The sequence below is a fragment of the Diaporthe citri genome (assembly GCF_014595645.1).
Source record: "Diaporthe citri strain NFHF-8-4 chromosome Unknown scaffold_5, whole genome shotgun sequence".
Lineage (NCBI taxonomy): Eukaryota > Fungi > Ascomycota > Sordariomycetes > Diaporthales > Diaporthaceae > Diaporthe > Diaporthe citri.
In genome coordinates this window covers 5,244,476-5,264,427 of record NW_025064850.1, presented here as the reverse complement: position 1 = coordinate 5,264,427, position 19,952 = coordinate 5,244,476, and the positions used below count along the sequence as shown (strand labels likewise).

General features: G+C 53.9%; 6 protein-coding genes across 6 annotated transcripts; 4 read left to right on the top strand and 2 right to left on the bottom strand.

Annotated features, from left to right (window-relative positions):
- Nucleotides 1-2,672: 2,672 nt before the first annotated feature.
- On the top strand, nt 2,673-4,151 carry INS49_011978 (uncharacterized protein; the record flags this gene model as incomplete). The annotated part of the gene is made up of 1 exon (XM_043172685.1): nt 2,673-4,151. One exon carries the CDS (start codon nt 2,673-2,675, stop codon nt 4,149-4,151), a length of 1,479 nt encoding a protein of 492 aa, XP_043024430.1.
- A 933-nt stretch (nt 4,152-5,084) lies between these two features.
- INS49_011977 (uncharacterized protein) lies at nt 5,085-6,981 on the top strand (the record flags this gene model as incomplete). The annotated part of the gene is made up of 5 exons (XM_043172684.1): nt 5,085-5,246; nt 5,300-5,381; nt 5,469-5,829; nt 5,890-6,061; nt 6,127-6,981. 5 exons carry the CDS (start codon nt 5,085-5,087, stop codon nt 6,979-6,981), a joined length of 1,632 nt encoding a protein of 543 aa, XP_043024429.1.
- Nucleotides 6,982-7,168: 187 nt separating this feature from the next.
- INS49_011976 (uncharacterized protein) lies at nt 7,169-8,095 on the bottom strand (the record flags this gene model as incomplete). Its single annotated transcript, XM_043172683.1, has 3 exons — nt 7,169-7,535; nt 7,610-7,957; nt 8,025-8,095. The coding sequence occupies 3 exons, from the start codon at nt 8,093-8,095 to the stop codon at nt 7,169-7,171; spliced, it is 786 nt and encodes a 261-aa protein (XP_043024428.1).
- A 1,180-nt stretch (nt 8,096-9,275) lies between these two features.
- Nucleotides 9,276-10,532, bottom strand: INS49_011975 (uncharacterized protein; the record flags this gene model as incomplete). The annotated part of the gene is made up of 2 exons (XM_043172682.1): nt 9,276-10,085; nt 10,167-10,532. The coding sequence occupies 2 exons, from the start codon at nt 10,530-10,532 to the stop codon at nt 9,276-9,278; spliced, it is 1,176 nt and encodes a 391-aa protein (XP_043024427.1).
- A 2,851-nt stretch (nt 10,533-13,383) lies between these two features.
- Nucleotides 13,384-13,797, top strand: INS49_011974 (uncharacterized protein; the record flags this gene model as incomplete). Its single annotated transcript, XM_043172681.1, has 3 exons — nt 13,384-13,419; nt 13,532-13,602; nt 13,668-13,797. The coding sequence occupies 3 exons, from the start codon at nt 13,384-13,386 to the stop codon at nt 13,795-13,797; spliced, it is 237 nt and encodes a 78-aa protein (XP_043024426.1).
- Nucleotides 13,798-16,420: 2,623 nt separating this feature from the next.
- On the top strand, nt 16,421-17,293 carry INS49_011973 (uncharacterized protein; the record flags this gene model as incomplete). Its single annotated transcript, XM_043172680.1, has 3 exons — nt 16,421-17,033; nt 17,095-17,197; nt 17,266-17,293. 3 exons carry the CDS (start codon nt 16,421-16,423, stop codon nt 17,291-17,293), a joined length of 744 nt encoding a protein of 247 aa, XP_043024425.1.
- Between the last annotated feature and the right edge of the window lie 2,659 nt (nt 17,294-19,952).

Genomic DNA, 19,952 nt, shown 5'->3' with positions numbered 1-19,952 from the left:
CCGCGGGGGGCCGGGCAATCGTCTGCACGAGTGACGGGAAGCAGAAATGAGTTGCAATTCTGAAACAGCGCCATTGCAGAAGCTGCATTTCATACTCAGCTCCAGTTCCACTGTCACAATGGGTTTGTGGGATGGCACCATGACATAGCTGCCTATGTGCGGATGTGCTGCCTCATCATGGAATGACGTTGTTCATAACTATCATCGCGTGGTTATGGTCAGAGTAACAGGGTAAACTCAAAACGGAGATGTCATGTCGGACAGTGATACTTGATGGGCTGGTGTCACTCACTTTTATGTTCAATCCAGCACTGCTTGGCAGCAGGTTTTGTGTTTACAGAGTGTTCTGGTCTCCATTCCATAAGATGTCGGTATTGCACATGGTAATTCTAAGAATAGAAAATACTGCCTTTGACGGCTGGAATGTAGGTACAAATTTTTGATGACGAAAGGCAATGACTTTCAACCCCTGCACTTATTTGGAGGTACTGCACTACGCATGTCTACGCTCCGGCTCGGTGAATACCGCCCGGACCTGAGCGCAAGTAACCCTTTATGCTGAAATTTACACGTTATTGAAGCTAGAATAGACGTTTTGGTTTGTAGCATGTAGGGTTGAATGATGAGATAGTTTCAACGGCGCACTTCGTAGTTACTCCACGGCTGCTCAACATCAACTATATGTGAGCTATGCTTTTTGAGTTTCTCTCTTAGGCTAGCAGTCAGCTATGGGCACTTATGTTTACAGCTCTTCATATTCAGGCCACAAGGAAAATAGGAACTGAGCTGTCAACGTGGAAGGTCCGCAGGTCCTTGGACGAACAGGAGAGTGGTGTAAGTACCTTCATGCACTGAAAAGGCGGTCACTTGTCACATGGAATGACAGACGTGGGGGTACCACCGTGTTCAGCGTGTTGCAGACTTTCCTAGAGCGAGAGAACAGTATCGAGATCGGAAGGCGCGCGTGAAATCGGTAGCTGGTCTAACTGGTAAACAAACAACCCGGATGGTAGACGGGGTGACACTGGCATGGGACAAGGAAATGAATTTAGATTTGACCACTAGCCTCGTCGAGGGGGTTTTCTCCCGGCACAAACGTTCTTCATTTATAGCACGACTCTTGTCTCGGGTTGAAACGCGCTTGGCGTAGATATTGCACTTGAGAAAGCACCAAAGGCATGTCACTTCAGTTCAGTTTCCCAAGCCTAGGCGTACTATACGCTGAAATCAGCAAGAGTTCTAGACCTTCTAGACCTCGGACATACTGGGCGAAACGATTCAAGATAATTTGATAATGTCTTTAGCTGTGTTGTGTATTGCTGAATCAATCTCGCAGAAAGCCTCTGGTGCACACAAAGCTTAGATCATTTTTTCAAATTAATGATATCGTCTATGACAAGCGCACTGCATACTCTAGGAAGGCCAATTTCTTGACAAAAGCAATCCAGGTTTCTACAATGTCGCATATACCCCATGGAATGCTAACGGGTATTTCGGGGCACTACAGACTCAAAATATGGGGATGGCATTCAGATAACCAGATCGTAGTCTTGTGCACATAATCAGCCTTGGGAATCTATGAGTGGAAAGACCAAGAGAGCTGTCGGCCGGCTTAGTCGAGGATATACACATCGCCAATTCTTAGTAGTAGACAGTATCATACCGGCCGGGTGCACCTGCAACACCGTGCCAGAGTCTTGGAATCCCAAATACAGATGTGCATTCCTACTAAAAGTATCCAAAAGCCTTCGTAGTTATCGGCTTCGCCTCGCCATGCCTTAACTGCAGCGGGCGGACACGGCGAGCAGAGTACAAAGAATACATCACAAAAACCTTATACATCCGATGCACATTGTGGGAAGTTCAATCCAACGTAGTTAAACTGTCCGCAGACCTTATCTTGTATACCCTATGTTTCCTCTTATAATTTCGGACTATGCACACTCACATCTTAGAATGGATATGGGCCATATACACAACCGGCACGGTCCGCAACGAGCATCAGAAAACTCCTACTGACTCGGTTGACTTCATTATCAACCAGATGGCAGTCGGCACGATTGATAGGACATGCCGACCTGGGTTAATACGGAGCCCCGACTCCCGAGGCATTGCTCGAAGCTGACTAGCCTGTCTTATCTCCACCGGGACGGTGATCACCGGTGGCCCCGGCTATCTCGTCGCAGCGGCACGGTCGTTGGGGTAGTTAGCGGACGGTTTGCCGGGCCTGGAAATCACACATGCAATCGGTAATCCTGGATATCGGGCTCGTGACTGCTTTCTGTCGCGTGCCCGAACGTTGGCAGGCCTGGCCCCCACGCCCCATTTTATCACTCAGGGCATCGTGCATGTGCTGTGGGCCTCGCGTGCCTATCTCGTCTGAATCGTCTCGGATGGATGGACCCCCATGTGTAAGACGAATCACGCCTCCTGCAATGGTAATAAAGCCCACCCCAGCATTGGCTGTCAACCTTCTGACTCCACGTTCGAGGTAACATCTCGTTTTTCAGCAGGCTCCCTTCCAAGTTGTTGACCTAAGATATTGATTTCACGAGGCCCATCAGGCAACTTTCATTACATAGGAGGGCAGTCTGCCCCTCTGGCCTGCCCGTCTTTTGTCTCGGTTGCCCACCCGTCCTCCTTCTTCCTCGCGCCTCTGCCCTCTCTTCACCATGGCTGCATCAGATTCCAAGAGCGACACAGCAAAAGTCGCAACCATGCCCGAAAATGCGACCGACGTCGCCCGCGTCAGCTCGAACCAGGAGACTCAGGTCATCGATGTCGACACGGCGTATCTCACCAGCAGCCGTACCACCAAGTTCTTCCGAAGCGTCTTGTTCCAGATGATCATGTTCGGAGCGCTTTCCTTCGTTGGCCCAGCTATGCAGGATGCCATCTCAAACCTCGGTGGCGGTGGCCTGTCATCTCCTTACCTCGGCAACTTGGCCAACGCTCTTAACTATGCTGCTGGCTGCCTGATCACTCTCTTGGGCGGACCCTTGATTAACAAGATCGGCATCAAATGGAGCTGTATGATCGCTGCTGTGACGTTCCCTCTGGCCGGGTCCGGATACTACACAGCCGCGAGATATGGGACGCAGTGGTACCTACTGTTCGAAACGATCCTGGGTGGCTTCACCGGCGGCTTTCTGTATGTGGGAGAGACTACCGCAATGCTGTCGTACCCACCTCAGAACGACCGCGGCTTCTACCTCGGCGTCTGGTCCGCCATGAGGAGCTCAGGCTCTGTCATCGGTGGCGCCATCAACTTCTCTACGAACTATAGCCAGGACTCGGCTGGTGGAATCGCCTGGTCAACATACCTGGTCTTTGTCGGGCTCGAATGCACCGGTGTCATTTGGGCATTCTTGTTATCACCTACTAAGCAGGTCCGGAGGAAGGATGGAACCAAAGTGCCCACTACTGGGACCGTCACCTGGAAGGGCGAGTTCGCGGCCCTCTGGCAGCACGCGCAGCGGAAGAAGACCTGGCTGGTCTTCCTGCCCGCATTTTACAGCTTCTTCTATGGAGGCACGATGGGGACCTACCTGTCCTTGCATTTCTCCGTGCGGGCCCGCGCCCTCTCCACACTGATCGTACCCATCATCACGATCGTCATGGTCCTCCTGTATGGAAAGATGCTGGACATGAAGCGCTGGTCCCAGGCTGGACGCGCATGGACGGCGTTTGCGTTGTGGCTGGTGCCGCAGATCGGCTGCTTCATCTGGATCGGGATTGAATACGCGAAATTCGGAAAAACCTCCGGTACTGGACTTGATTACGGCCTACACGGCAAACGATGGGCCGAGGCATACCTCCCTTATTTGATCATCTTCACGACCGGGTACTGGACGCAGTTGTCCCTGTATTGGATCTTGGGCACATTCTCAACAGATGTCAAGTCAAGTGCCAGGACGGGTGGCCTCTTCCGTGCCTTTGAGACTGCAGGTCAGGCCGTTTCATACGCCATCAACTCGAACTACGGCAGTGACCCGCGCACGCCTTTCTACGTCAACTGCGCGGTGTTGGCCTTGACCATCCCGTGCATGGTCTTCCTCATCAGGATGGTTCCCGAGGCTCCAGCTGAGATCGACATTGACGCTATTGATATACCCCGGGACGATAAGGACAGCAAGGCGGTCGAGACGTGAGGTGGGGAGGAAATTATCGTCATCTTTGAGGACCGGTAAATTGTTGATCGAGTTATTTTCGCCGAGCCTTAGGCCTAATGCATTTTTTTTTTCATTACAGCACACCTTCCCGGCATGACTCTCGATTTGTAACAATCATCGTGAATGAGTCAGTGGGGCCAGCGAGTCGGGTCAGAGCAGCTAGCCGGTGTCAGTCGGTGTCAGTCAGGGCGGACTATTTAACAAACCCGGCATAGCCGATGTGCCGTCATGGGCCGCGCAGACATTGATTGCCCGAAGTGCTGCGAGCGTGCCTATCACCTGGTATCTCGGCAAGCACTGATGGAATGAATGCCATCACGATTTGAGACGGATCACTATTACAACGGGACGGTGGCTTATCAGATCCGGGGTAGTTTTGGTGGTGGAGGCGGCCCGGGTGACCGGTGCTATCTGATCGTTTCCGGTCAGGGGTAGACCCACAGGGCTCCACACCGAGGCTGATACTGCCGGGGAACAGCTCATCGGGGCTACGCGTCTGCACTTCCGGATCCGATCTCGCCAGCGTGTCGAACAGCCTGTTCCTGGGGATCCGGATCGAGGCGAGAGTGAGTGAGTCCACCCTCGTCCCACCTGACACTTGGCCCTCCATAGAAAAACATGGTACGTCCGCAAGGCGGAAGAATCTCTGGGCAGAGGCAGAATTGTCTGACCGCCACATCTCAACCTGCCCTCAGCCGGCCTTCAATTTCGTCACTCTTCTTCACACACAGACAGAGTCAACGCGAGCAAGAAAGAGCAAACTCATCGTCCAGGCCGACTGCCGACTTCGACTCCTGTTGACAGGCCTGATCCCAGCCGGCAGACCGCTCTATAAAGTCAACACCCTCCGTCTCAAGCTGGCTCCGGCCAATCCATGGTCTCTGCAACGCAGTGCTCTTCTCAGTCAACACCATGGTCCTCCCCATCACTAACCCTTCCAAGTCCTACTGGATCGAGGCCGCGGAGTCTCCCCTGAGGAACTTCCAGTCCACCCCAGACCTCCCCCAGGAAACGGATGTTGTGATTGTTGGGAGCGGTTACACAGGCACCACGACGGCATATTGGTTGCACAAGGTGAGCACCTGAAACATCAATAGCCGTCAATGAGATTCTGACAATGGAAAAAGCACACCGCCAAAGATGGGACCACTCCACGCATGCTTATGCTCGAGGCAAGAGACGTATGTGGCGGCGCGACAGGGCGGAACGGTAAGTGCCGAGATGAATTTTTCAGAGTCATGCCAGCGCGGGGGAAAAAGCAACGAATGCAGGGCTGACATGATTCCACCTCGCCAGGTGGCCAGCTCCGGCCACATGCCTATTCTCGATACCCGAGCTGGTCCAGCAGGTTTGGCCCCGATGGGGCATTGAAGTTGATCAAGCATGAGATGGCCCACCTCGACGCCTTCAAGGCCCTCCTGGCCGAGGAGGGTGTCGCGGAGGAAGTTTGCTTCAAGCTGGGTGAGACATTTGACGCAGCCATGACGCAGGAAGCATGGACGCGCCTCAAGGGAGCATTTGATATGTTTGTCAAGGATCACGGCAGGGACGGCGAGGTGATCCGAGAGTGCCGGCTCGTCGAGGATCCTAAGGAAGCAGAGGCCATCACCCAGATGAAGGGGTGCATCGCAGCTATTCTGCATCCTACTGGCCAGGTGTGAGTGATCTAGCACCACATTTCACATGGTTTCCTCGGACTGACCTAGTGCACAAATAGATGGCCGTATAAGTTTGTTCACGCTATACTCCGCATTGTGTTGGGTACAGGCAAGCTCAACCTGCAATCCAACACTCCAGTTCTGAAGGTTTCCGAGAGAGATCAAGACGGATACATCACTGTATCTACTCCACGCGGCGACGTTCGCACCAAGACCGTTGTCCACGCCACGGTATGTCCAGACCTATCACTCAATTCAATTTTGAACATTAAGAGCTGACAATTGCCAATGACAAGAACCGATGGGCTTCACACCTACTGCCCGAATTTTCTAATCTCATCTTCCCTTGCGTCTGTACCATCGGTGCCATCAAGGCCCCTGAAGGCTTCATGAAGCGCACCGGCGCCCAACACTGGGACAGCTGCGTCAACAACTACCACGTGCAGCTTCCACCACCCCATAACACGCTCATCATCGGCGGAGCAAAGGCTGTCGTCGCTCACTACCCTCACGTTTGGATCCGGACCGATTCAGAGGACAAACTGCAGCCCGGAGTCGCCGAATTCTACAAGACGTGGCCGAAGAGCGACATCGTGGACTGGCCAGGCAAGGAAGACGAGGCGGAGCTTTCCCTCGAGACAACCGAGGGCGGCAACTGGACGGGCGTCGAGTCAACCAGCATCGACGCGTTCCCATTTGTCGGTTCTGCCCCCGGTCACAGCGGCCACTTCGTCGCGGCCGGCTTCAACGGCCACGGCATGCCGAGGATCCTCCTCTCGACAGCCCACATCACACCCCTCATCCTCAAGGAGCTCGGGGTCAAGTGGACCGCCCCTGACCTGGTCGCTGCGTACCCTCCGCTGCCAGAGCCGTTCGTTGCCACAGAGGAGCGCGTCAAGGCGTATACCGAAGCAGACGCCAAGAAGAATTATGAGGACAACGTGCGTAACCACGAGGCGAGCGCCGCAAAGCCGTTCTGCAACGAGCCTCGGTGCCTGTTCTGGAAGACGGACGGCGCGACGAAGGAGGTGGACGCTTCCGTTGCGGCCCAGGGGCCGGTCCCCTCCGAGCATGAGATACTAGACGAGAAGACATACTTGAAGCACACTCTGAGCGGGAATGGGAATATCGGAGTGATGGGCCAGGCGTGACAGCGTCCAAGTGGACCGCCATGTGTGGAGTTATTAGGCGTCAACTGCTGCGTTACTGCACTTATTTTCTTGCAACATGTCGGCGCAATCTGGGAAAAAGGGCCCACTGAAAAGCGTGTAAACAGTTCAGAGCATAGAACACCCGGGTCCATACCCATATAATACAAGTACCATGCCAGCTGATAATCTACTGCTTAATGACAAAAACCCAATCTTGTATCGCCGCGTGTGAAGTCCCCAGTTTTGACTTGAGCCAACACACATTTGACCCCGCCACACTCGTGTCCGGCTGGTAAAAGCCCCAGCCGGCACCCACGCAGCTGTCGTTCGCGGCACACAGGTTGATGCAGTCCTCGGCTATGTCTGCCTCCATGTGGACCAGGTCCCGGGTGTTGGCGTCCGCGTTGCTGTTGTAATCGATCGCGCAGTATACGTCAAACTTGGCTGGGTCTGTTGTCGATGTGAAGGTTGTTCCGTTCGATGTTGGGCATGATATTGATGATTCTGGGGTCGCTGTTGATGAGGGGCTTGGTGTTGATGAAGCAGGTGCGTTGCTAGGTGAAACCAATATAGTCAGTACTGATGAGCATTCCGCCATGGTGAACCGTCCAAAGCCTTGGCAACTCACCTGCTCGACCCATCACCGCTCTTACTCAGACCCAGGCCGAGGCCGAGACCAAGTGATAATCCCAATACCAGTACGGCAGCGAGAGACCCTAAGATCAACCAGAGCTTCTTCCTCCCTATCTTGAGGTGCACTGAGTCTCCCGGCGGTTTCTCCATCGCCGCCGGTGGCGGCCCATCAAACGGTATCTTGCCATCGGGGGTCAAGGCGGAAAAGGCCGGCGATGAGCCCGTACCGGTATATGTTGACTGTCGATAGGGGTCGAATGGAGGCGGCTGACCATATTGCTGTGGATTGTAGTTTGCGAAGTGCTGTGCGTGGTTCAACTCCAGGCCTTCGTGGTAAGCCACCCTGTTGTGTTGCACTGTCAGATACCCCTCTATGTAATTGAGAACCAGATAGTATAGCAACGTATAACAGGGCGCGCTTGATGCCGCCTGAAACTGAAATTTCAAACCCGGCGGGGACGACCGGAGGTCGGAGCGACATACTGGGGAGCTTCAGCTTCGCGGGCAACCTCCAGCCCGGGCTGCTCTTCGTGGGCTCGGTATTGAGCCATCACCCTGTCACGCACCTTGGGCAAAGCCCTCGAGTCAGGTCGGCAGTCTCCGTGGAGGTGTCTATGTGAATACTGGCGTGTGTCGTTGGCAATGAGCAGGCTTATGTGACACCAGTGAATGGAGTTTGTTTCTGACGTGGATCAGAACAAGAAATGGTGGATTAGTTTCCGGATCGCTGAGTCTTGACCGTTTCTCCCAGATTCCCAGGTCTGAGGCGAAGGATCCGAGATCTGCGCACGATAACGCCCAGTATCCTTGCCAGCTGGGTAATGGAGCTCCTAGAAAAGGACTAGACGAGCCACAAGCGCTTATTTACTAGCTCCGCAATTAGAAAATAGGCTCAAGCTGTTGCCTATCCAGTGGGTCTGGATCGTTCCGCCCCTGCCTAACGTGGCGTATTGGAATATTCGTTTGGGGTATGATATAATCAGGCTGCCGTCACTGTCCAAAACATCTAGAGTCTGGATTGTGCTTTTTGTGCGACGCTCCAGCTGCACGGGACAGTTCACCGTGTAACACTCCAATTCTCAAAGCCTCACCACAACGCCCCCAAAGATGCACAACGCAATGTTTCGAGTTTGAAATATTCGAGGGCCCCATGCAGGTCACAGCGACGCCACTCAATTATTCTTGCTTACTGTTTACCTATCCACACGCGGGCGGCCGCCTTTGGCGGTCCTGACTTCAGCCCTCAGCCAAGCGACCTCCATCTGGCCCCAATCCGGCTCCTGGCCGGTGAAACTCAAAGCTCGGATATCCGAAGTGTTTGGCCGCTTTCTAGCAGTAGATTACAAGCGGTCATAAAATGGGCTTTCTGCGGCGTCCTGGGTTACCAAATCAGTATACTGGACCAAGAAGTTGCGCAAGAGCGACACAACTTACCTACTAGTAGGTGCTCATGAAAGTTCCCACAGCTGACACCCTACAACTAGAAAAAGAGAACGTTTGCAAATATACAAAATCTGTTGTATGAATGGTAATGAAGCTCTCTCGAGTTCATGTCGAATATATACATCAAAGAAACTCTCTTCTATATACAGACCCCCAGATCACTACCCACGTACTTGCTCGTTCCCGTCGTCCGCACGACCCGCAACAACCGACCTTTCTTAGGGCTTGTATGTCTTGAGCAGCGAATCGTAGTACTTGTACCCGATTCCACTTGGCGGCTCATATCCATAGATGTAGTCGCCCCACCACGGGCCACCTCCCCACCAGAGCGCGCCCAGCCAGACATCGCTGTTGGACTTGAGGGTGTTGAGCAGGCCCGTGACGGCCGACTTGCACTGGTCGTTCGCCCCGCCCGCAAACTCCCCGATAATACCAATCTTGCCGTTGGTCTTGAGCCACTGCGTCGCGCTGGCGACGCGCTCCGCGCCGATGGTGCCCGAGACGCAGGTGGCCGAGGTCCCCGAGCCGTCCGAGTCGAGGTACTGGTGCATCTCGTAGACGATCTTGTTCTGCGGGTCGGTCAGGGCCTTGAGGTTGTCGTTGACCGTCGCCCAGGTCCAGGCGCCCGAGTACGAGTTGCCCTCGACGAAGATGTACTGGGAGCTGGCCCCCGCGGCGCGGATGCCGTTGATGGCGGCCTGGTTCAGGTTCAGGACGAGGGTCTGGTCCATGTCGTGGTACTCGTTGTTGGTGTCGAAGATGACCTTGGAGTTGCCCTTGTACACGGTGGCCAGGTTCTTCCAGAAGGTCTGGAAGCCGGCGGTGTCGGTGATGATGTTGCCGTAGAACCGCCCAAAGTTGTGCGGGTCGACAATGGCATAGGCACCGGCGTTGGTGATGAAGTTGACCGTCGCGGTCAAGTTGTTGAGATATGCGGTTGCCAGCGAGGACGAAACCGTGGTACCGGTAACGATCCGCTCCATAGAGAAGGGGATCCGGAAGCTGTTGTAGCCCGAGCTGATGAGGGTCTGGTGCCAGGTTAGTTCTCATCTGCAGGTCACACTCACATATGAACACGGACGGTAGAACATGGGGAGCCAGTAACCTACCTGGAGAGCGGTGTTGTCAGGGAAGATGAAGTCCTTGCCCCAAAGCCCAGGGTAAGAGTTCGAGCCAAACTCAGCACCAGACTCATCCACCCCGAGGAACTTGAAGCCCGTCGCAGAGGGAGCCTTCGATGTCGTGGCGCTCGGCTGGGGCGCTGAAGTCGAGCTGGGCTTGGTGGTTGAAGTTGACAGCGTAGTAGCCGCAGAGCCCGGAAGACACTGGGAGTAATACTGGTTGGAGTAGGTGCAGGTGTATCCAGACACACATGTCGTCGTGCCAGTCCATCCCTGGCCACCGCATTGTGCGTAGGCAGCGCCCTGCGCGAGAGCGCCGGCAATGAAGGCGGTCGAGGCGATCAAGGACTTCATGATGAAGGCTGAGATCTGCGATCCTTGGTGGTCCACGAGTCACACAGGCTCTGTCTGCCCAAGAGCTTCGGCGCGGGATGCCAATGCCATTTATACCAAGGTGGGAGCATCCGTGCCACCTGGATGGTGTGAGGCCGAGCTAGGCCGATGCAGTCTCCAATGCGATGGTAATCTTGCTCAAGACGTAAGAGCGCGGGAGCAGGGACGCCGACGCCCACATTAAGACGGGTGTCTTAAGGAGAGAAGCTTCGTTCTAATTAGCTTGTTCGCCTTCGGGACATCTAGCCGACAGTAGTGACATCCAGATGCGCCCCGGGCTTCCTCTTAGTGGCGGGCTCTCGTGAGCCGCATACCGCGATGAGCTTGGACCTGGGCTCTAGGTCCTTGCAGCGTTGCTATAGAAGGCGCCCCAAGGAACGCAGAAACGGCTGAGACTCTGTCTGAGTCCGTGGGCCGGTGGCACAACGCCACGGGTGACATGATGATTGAGGACTGGGGTAGCTCTGGAGTCCGGTCCCGTGATACTGCGTTGCATGTCAGTTGGCAGCAGAACGCGGTGGGTCATCTGGGACGATGGGCGGTTTCCTCCGTGAAATGCGGATGCAGAATCTCCGTCGACGGTTTTGGGCATCACGTACCCTCATCTTAGCCTTTACCCTTCCAATCATCCGCATCCTTGGCGGGAGTCCTGCCTTACATAATCAGCCCAATGCCGAACAACGGCTGCGTTTCCTCCAGACAGGTCAAAGATCAAAGATGGATAGTGACCTATCATGGCTTTGGGGTTGTCTGAGCAGGTAAGTGGTGAAAAACGGGAAGCGTTTCCGGTTAACGCCTGATCAACTACGCTCTTGTTCCCTGTAACACAACGACGACCGATGGCGTCTATTGCTGGGGCGGGATGCGCTTCCGGGCTTTGTCCATCACATCATCTGGGAAGTTGTCGAAATCCAGCAAACGGAGGCAATGGATTCGAAGCCTTCGTTGCATCCAGTCACTCAAGCTCACCGTGACGTGCTCAGACATGTGCGCGTACGGCCTGTAGGACCTCGGGAGTGTTGATACGCTGAAGAGAATGCGTTTGTTCTGGTAATTTCAGCAGAAATATGTCTGGCACCCTCTGCGGCGTTCCCGTAAATTCTCATAACAGTCAGATATTTTTTTTTCCTGGACTCTAATGTCGATTGTGGCTGCTCAAGGGGTAGTGCAAATTGTTCAGTCTCGCTACTCACGCGATGAGTTGACCATTGTCTGGTGGTAGACACGCCATGCCGCCCGCTTTTCCCATTTTCAACACTTGGCAAGAAGAAAACATGTTCTTCAATTTCAAGCAATTTCAAAACAATTTAGCTGCTCGCCCTTTACGATTTGTATCGCATGGTAAGACAAAGACTAAGTTTTGCACACGGTTGCCGGGCAAAGGGGAATCGAGCCATCCGTCAGCAACGACGGGGTGACTCTTCTTAGGCAAGGCAACTGTTTCACTCCACACACTAACGGGTGTAGATTTCAAGGTCACACCATGTTTGGAGAATCTGATTCCTTCAACAATTGCTCAGCCTCAATGTTGCTTGCTAGTGCGATCAAAACCCGGGCAGATGCCCTGGTCACGCAAAATACTGCGGTCGGATCAGTAATATGAAATTCGTGAGAACGTGCCTACCCATGCACCTTCAACCCCTCAGAGCTTCTCCCGTCCAATTAAAATGCAGCTGTTCTCTAGATTACAAAGATTTTGGATCCAACACAGCGCCCGCGGAGGGGTTGCGATCCTAAGCCGTGGAACACTCTCCAGCACCGCGCTGTCCAACCACCTGTCCCAAAGTGCCAGTGCAACTATCGGTGTCAGCTGAGGGTCAAAATTGGCGTCAAATATGTGGTGTTAGAACCTCGGCTGAAGGATAAATTGTAATCACAATGAGCATTTAGTGAGCTGTCACTATTGTTTCTGTACTTGCATCGCTTAGTACATGGCTCGAACACCAAAGTCACTTGTTTTGCATGATTTTATGTTTCTGTGACTGGTGGCATCGCCGGAGTATGAGTAACCAAGAGTTGATTGTTGGAATTGAATTCCCGATTGGATTGTTCGGACTTCAATGCAGAAGATTCACATCCAGCCTTTATCGAATGGGACCCGAGAGACGGTGCTGGGCAAGAATTCATGTGCGGTGAGATTTGTCGTCGAACCCGATCAGCAAACAGGCTCAGAGGGCAAGAAACTCATACAAAGTGAATCAAATTATACGCGTCTCTCTGTTGTTTTCACCAAATCAATCATCCTTGATTTACCTATTGCCCATCCCGAAACAAGTGTCAACGCTCATCCGCCTCTCGCTATGGCCTTTGCAGACCCAGGGACAGCCGCTTCAGCTGAGGAACTTCTACAGCGGAACAGGTGAGAATAGCCGGAAATCCAGTAAATCATTCTTGAGTTTCTTTTAAGTCCGGTACAGAGACAATGCCAAAGTTCACCGTCCTGAACTCCTCCTAGAAGAGAGACGTGCAGCAGGTTCTCCAAGGCCTAGAACGTTTATATGTAGGAACAGGAACATACCTGTCTGATGGAATGATATTAAAGAAGACTGATTTTCCGATGACTAGTCTGCTGCTTTGATCCACGGGTCGACCCGACAACCTTTCTTGGACTCAAACCTTGGGGTGAGACGCCCTGCGTTACCGTTCTTAGCAGATGCGCAGGCGGTGACCCGGATGTCTCAAACAACAACATTCCGATTACTCGTCCAGCGGAGTTGCATTGTGGGTGCAATGGCTAACGCGGGATATAGACGCGCTCGTCGTCAGAAACGGAGGCGGTGCTGTAGGCCCGCAGCTTCAAATTCTCCTCGCCATGGACCACTTCCTCGGCACACTGGAAGATGTATTCGTCATCCAACACACAGGCGAGTCTTCGTTTACAAAGAAATGAACGCGGTATGGTCGCCTGCTTACATGGCACAGACTGCGGAGCATTGCACATGACTGAAGACGGCATCAAGGGGTACCTGAGGGATCGGCACCTGGGCGATGACGAGCAAATTGACAAGCTTCAGTTCGGAGTTGGGAACAAGTACGTGCCAACGCACCTTATTGGTCAGGCCTTAGTTGCTCGTAGGTTTCTAACCAGCATCACAGACTCGAGCAGCGTGTTTGCGATAATGTCAAACTCGTCAAGGATTCGCCTTTCGTGCGTGAGGAGCTCAAGGCTCGCACGAAGGGACTGATTTACGACATCAAGACGGGTGTGCTTACGGAGCTCCAGTAAAGGCAATGCCTTCTACAAGTAAATTCTACTTGAATCAGTGGGCAAGGACAACTTGACACGACAACTTTCTTTCCTATGCGCACACTTGGTTGTATTGTCGATCTCTTATCCCGTGGCCAATTACCATCATCCCTTCTTTATTAGAGGCAGAATACGGACGCGGAGGTTTTGCGAAGAATTAAGCTTAAAATCATTTCGATCTCCATGCCGTAGTCTGATCCAAATCCAGAATAGTGATCTAGGCCCCAATCGAGCGTTCTTGTCATGCATCATTTTCCACCAAAATCATGACTGCAGGAACACCGAGGGTTTTAGGTAAGAGTCGCATCTCAGCGGACAATCCTGGCGTCGACGACAGGATCTTTGCGACCTGATACATACACAGGTCCTGCGGTACCCACGTCTGCGAATCATCTCCGTGCAGATAGAATGCATACCCGATCCTACGCGCAGGGAATAGGCTTACCCTTGTCGCATGCCACGTCTGATGGATTTATGTGAGACACACCGGTCACGTTCTGGATCCCTACATCTTTCTATACCCCAGCACCGTAGGACCGGGTCCGAGCGACTAGAAGGGATTCTCGGCTTTCATGTGGAAGATCAGGGGGCTACGATACATGTGTGAACGAAGCCCCAGATGAAAATGTCACCTTGGTCACGTTGGTCATCTTGAGGGTCGCATAGCGAGATGACCACGTCAGATTCGATCTGGTGATGAAGTCCAGACCTGCTAACGTCCAGTATTGGAAGTGCTCATGGCTTTAGATTATGTGCTGTCGCGAGCTCGGGGGTGGGAGCACGGTGAGCAAGGTCGATGTGCTAGTAACGATCTCATCATGTCATAGAAGCTCGTTGAGCAGAGGACATTTACTACTGCTCATGTTTGTTGAGGATAATAGGGCAAGGATCAAACCTTGAGATGGGAGGCCAAAGCACGTGAGCAATACACTGACGTTTGCTTCAATCTCCGTCCTCACCATGCTTGATCTCCAGCAAGGACACGACCGCACCCGTTTAATTTGTCGCTTCGGACACCTTCCTAGAGAACATGTTGCTCTGTGTGCGTTTTTTCGGCCCAAGATTGAGGTGAAATGAAACGGAGCAGCCGCGAGCATGGGACAGTTCGCTCGCTCGGAGGGCAATATATTCCATGAAATTGGCACATTACCAGCCCTCACATATTATCCTCCTCCGAGCCTCGGCTTTTTTATGAGCACGGGAGCGACGCGGCATGCTGATCAGAGGGTGATGATTGAGGAGGCTCGCGCAAGGTCTAGAACGCACGTAATAACCCATGTTCTGGCTGGACAACGGGAGTGATGGGGTTCGCAGGTAGGGCTGACCATGCACGTCCTCGAGGTGGACCCCAGTGAGGAGCCGAGCGTTGAGTGTGATACATGAGTCGTGAGAAAAGCTACTGGCAGATTGCAGCTGAGCTGGCTGCGTTGGCCCGGGTGCTGAAGTCATCGAGTGCTTGTTTATTGCGGTGGTAGCAGCGAGCTTGGGTAAGGATGGCTGGTCCCTTGCAGGAACAGTTCATCTCATGTTGGGCTCAGGTGGAGGCGATCTCAGGTCGTGGACCCTGTCAGACTGCTTGGATCGGCGCCTGGGCGGGTGGGATACCCCTGAGTTTGCTCATTTGACACCACCACCTGGTGAAACGAGTGCGGAAATGAGCCCCAGATTGTGGTCAAAATAAACTCATGTCGATTCGTCTCACCCACCACTCTTCCGTCGGCTGCAAGCTAGTCGATTCCCTCGCGTAGAGATTATTTTCTCCACCGCAGCTGATGAACAACAAATTCCAACCTCTACCCATGGTTCCACCAGCGGAAGCCCGGCCTTGCCAGGATTTCTCCGTCTTCTATCTTCAGCCATCATCAGCCATCGGCGCCAGCATCGGCGCCCCCCGTTGGCCCCCAGGCACGGTCAGGATCCGTCCTCAGGATCCCCCCCCCCCCGCCGACAGGGACACATCACGCTGTGTCCCGGCGGCGCGGCACACACCTGCCATGTCCCGGGCGGATGCCGATCCGCCAATCCAAGATGACCCAAGATTCGTGGCGTGCGCCAATCGATGAGACTCGGAAGAGCTAGAACCCATGAGAACAGGCGAAGATACTAGGCCTCAATTTGCGTGAAACGAGCAGCCGCCCCAGTCTCGTTAAATGAGTGCGCGGAAAATCCTCCCACCCTTGCTTCGGCACGCTGAGCTGCCCAGGCCTGCCAGGCCCTCGCTCGGCGGGCGAGCACTGCGAAGAAGCAAGAAACCGGCAGATTGATATTTGTTCCTGCACGATGTGATGACGTGCCCCGCCTTGCCCCAGATAATCCAGGTGCCTGGATGCCGGGCGCCATCACCACCCACACGCAGGTACAAATCTACCGCGCAGCCCACGATGCTTCCACTCTTGGAAATCCTTTCTGGCCTCACCCACTGAGCAAGCCTCACAGCGTCTGTCTCTCATTCAGCCCATCGGCATTCCGACGTCACGACACTCTTTTGGAAAAACACCCCACCCGCGGCAGAGCCAGCTTGAACCAAAGTACTCAGACCTCACCGTCGAGCCACCGCATCAACGCTATCACGAGCCTCCCGCAGAATTCACATTCAGCCACAATGCAGTTCTCAACTCGCTCAGCCCTAGCGGCCCTCCTCATGGCCACCGACGCCCTGGCCTGCGGCAAGGGTTACCACCACCGCCCCAGGCCCACGACGCTGCAGACCTCGACCCTGATCGCGACGCCCGTGCCCTCATCCACCCCCATCGCCGAGGCCCCAGCGGTTCCCACCATCCTCCCCACAGTCGTCGAGAGCTCCTCCTCTGCCTCGTCGTCCTCGTCCTCCGTCGTCATCGAGCCGAGCACGACTTCGTCGTCCTCCTCGGCCGCGTCGACGCCCACCACCCCTGCCACGTCCGGCCTCACCGCCGACGAGCAGGCCGCCCTGGACAGCCAGAACAGCGCCCGTGCCGACGTTGGCGCCACCGCCCTCACCTGGGACGCCGGCCTCGCCAGCGACGCCCTCGAGTGGGCCCAGCACCTCGCCTCCTCCGGGTCCTCGGGAACCCTGACCCACTCCACCACCACCTCCGATGGTGAGAACCTGTACTGGCAGAGCAGCTCCGGCTCGCCCTACGCCAACGCGGCCAACGCCTGGGTCGGCGAGAAGGACCTCTACAACGGCGAGGCTATCACCGGCACCGGCAACTTCGAGGAGTACGGCCACTACAGTATGTTTTTCACTAATTCTTTACATCTCCTCTGAATGCTGTATACTGACTACTTCCACAGCTCAAGTCATCTGGGCCTCTACCTCCAAGGTTGGCATGGCTGTTGCATCTGACGGAAGCGGTGGATACTACGTCGTCGCCCGCTACAACCCTGCAGGTAACATGTAAGCGCCTCCCTCCCCCTAATTTCCTCCCGGCAATCAAACCATAAAATGCTGACATAATGAACTAGGATTGGCGAGACTCCCTCTTCTGGTTAAATTTAAACATCTTGCATTTGCCAGCGATTCGCTCGGGCTTTAAGCGACGCGGCATCTGGGAGGCGAAAGCGTTTGACGGTGTAGACCTCCAAGGGTTTCTTGGATCTTGCTTCTGGTCAAGACTAAACAAACCACCAAAAAACCACATCAAAGATGACCTTCATCATTTCTGGGATGGCTGAGGAAAAAGAAAAACTCGCCCATCCATGTGCGCATGGTCCGGTCCTTCACAGGACGGTCCCCGCAATTCCTTGTTTCGTTCACTTTGTACATATTCTGCATACCACGATCATCACGAACGAGATCACGTTGACATCATGAGCTCGGAAATTGTGTGCCTGACACTGAGTGTGATTCTGAATGTGATACTGAGGAAAGGTGACGTCCTATTGTGGATGATAGACGTGTTGTGGTCACTCCCGCATGAATGTAATTCCACCCATGTTGTTGCAGTCTGCAAGGTACGCTGGTAAGGTCCACATCAATTTCGGGATGACATTGAATACATTCATGCACACATGATTTAAGCCGCAACAACCTCCCTCTATCAAGTAAACGTGTTTGAAAGATGGGACGTGCGAGTGAGTGGGTTGAGTCCAGAATGTGGGTAAGTGTTTTGGGAGGGGGGGTGGTTGCCGTGTGGGTTCATCTGCAGGAGTTTTGATGTAACATGATAAGCCTCGACTTGGTTCGGTCGGCGAACAACCACTTCCAGGATGCAAATGCAGCAACGTCCACAACGTGTTTTACGCTCTTGACGCAAATAAGTATGTACAAGATTAATATTTGGTTGAGTGTGACTTCGAGGAATAGGCCTATTGCAGGTCCAAATTGCACTGAGGAGTCCAAGTTTGAATAGCTTCTGCTTGACCATGAACTAAGAGGGCCAGGTTTGGCAAGCACAGAGTCTTTGCAGCCCCCATTACTGGTATTGTGTCGAAAACTGTTAAACTTGCTACATATCTAATTACTATTGATTCATCGGTCCCTAGAGGTTTCATTATTTGGCTACGTGCCCTGTGAACTGTCGTTGCCACCCGGCCGGGGTCCGCGTACGATGGGACAGCCAACAGTCTGGCGGTGCCTCAAGACGCTCTGATCGGCGCCAGTCCGGAACCGAAGGCATGCAGGTCCGACGGGCAAGACAGGCCCCTCTTTGAGTCATGGGCTTCAGGAGACAGCCGTGGCGTTGATGTCCATTGCATCCGGACGCACGTCCAGAGCCCCGAGGACCAATTGCTACACCGACACATACTTGAATGTCATGTTCCGCCCCGACCCGTACGCGAGGCCACTGTGAGGGCATCACCCGACGCCCCATAGTAGGTAGGGTATGCGTCTCTAGTTCCCGGGTGATACACTGGCGTTTGGCCTTCGCCACCGGGGAAGACACATGGACTCGCCTGTCGTGCTTGCCTGAGTAGCACGTATAAAGTAAATCTCCTCACGTTCTCAGCAAGTGAGCTTGTGCGCAGATGGGTGTATCTGTCTCTGAGCTGCTCTCGACGCTCGGACATTGAGCAGTCTCTGCCTTTCAGCTCCGGCACGGAAACGCCTGTGCCTCAAAGTAGTGCCTTTTCTAAATCCGTCCATCATATCGATAGATATGGGAAGAGATCCGAGTCAGTATCTCAGTACCGATTTCTTAAAGGTCCAATGGCTATTGCCACCTGCTATTTAATGGTGATCTGTGTTTCGTTGCAGGCCAAGGCACAATCAAGCGATGGGCAGCTTCACAAAGCCGGATACTTATCCGACATCTGGACACGCGGAAGCACACAAAGCATGTTGCAGCTCGTATACGGGCCCCTGTATCTATCTGGTCCCCTTCAACGCCACTGGCTGGCACGGCTGGATGGACATCTTGATCCGAGGATGTTTGCTGGGAAGTTAAGCTGACTTCCACAGCATTGGTTTCTCCCCCCTGCAGGACCAGATCCTATCAGAGCTCCGCCGACGATCACTGTGGCGACTTGTACAGCTCTACGCAGCATGCGGGCGACTGCGCCATAAACAGACACGACTACCACCCTCCTACAGATCAATAATCCGTCGCCAATGATAGGGGCCGATCGTCGATACCGCCTGTCAACCAGTCTGTCGTAAAACGTGGGACAGCAGCCCACCCAGTACTGATTATTGCACTACGCCCAGGAACTGCAACTGTCCCAGGAGTGGGAGCGACTTCATGGGAGGAATACGGGGAGGCTCAGGCTATGGACGCATCACTGAGAGCTTGTTCTGGCTCACTGCTCGTCGATCTTGGCGCCCGCGCTGGACAGACCCATGCATGCCATGGTTCGGAACAATTGGCCATATGGGTCTATGTTGTTCAACATCTCCACATTGGTCTTAGTGGGAGCTGTAAGCGACGCTTACTCGGCACTTAGCAACATGTCAAATGTCTTTGGCTAGCTCGACTCGGTTTATTCAACCGAAGACAATGTGCAGGCACGGCTTGGCGCAGGGCGAAGGTTGCGTGCGTTGGGATGGACATGTGCATGGGTTGGTTCCTCTGTGATCTTGATGCCCAGTCCTTCCGCGGATTACACCATCGCCTGCAGAAACCTCAACACATGGCTCGAATATGGACATGGCCCATCCCCACCCCGAGCTCCTCTGCAGCTCCCAGCTTTGCAACTTCAATCTTGGTTGCTGC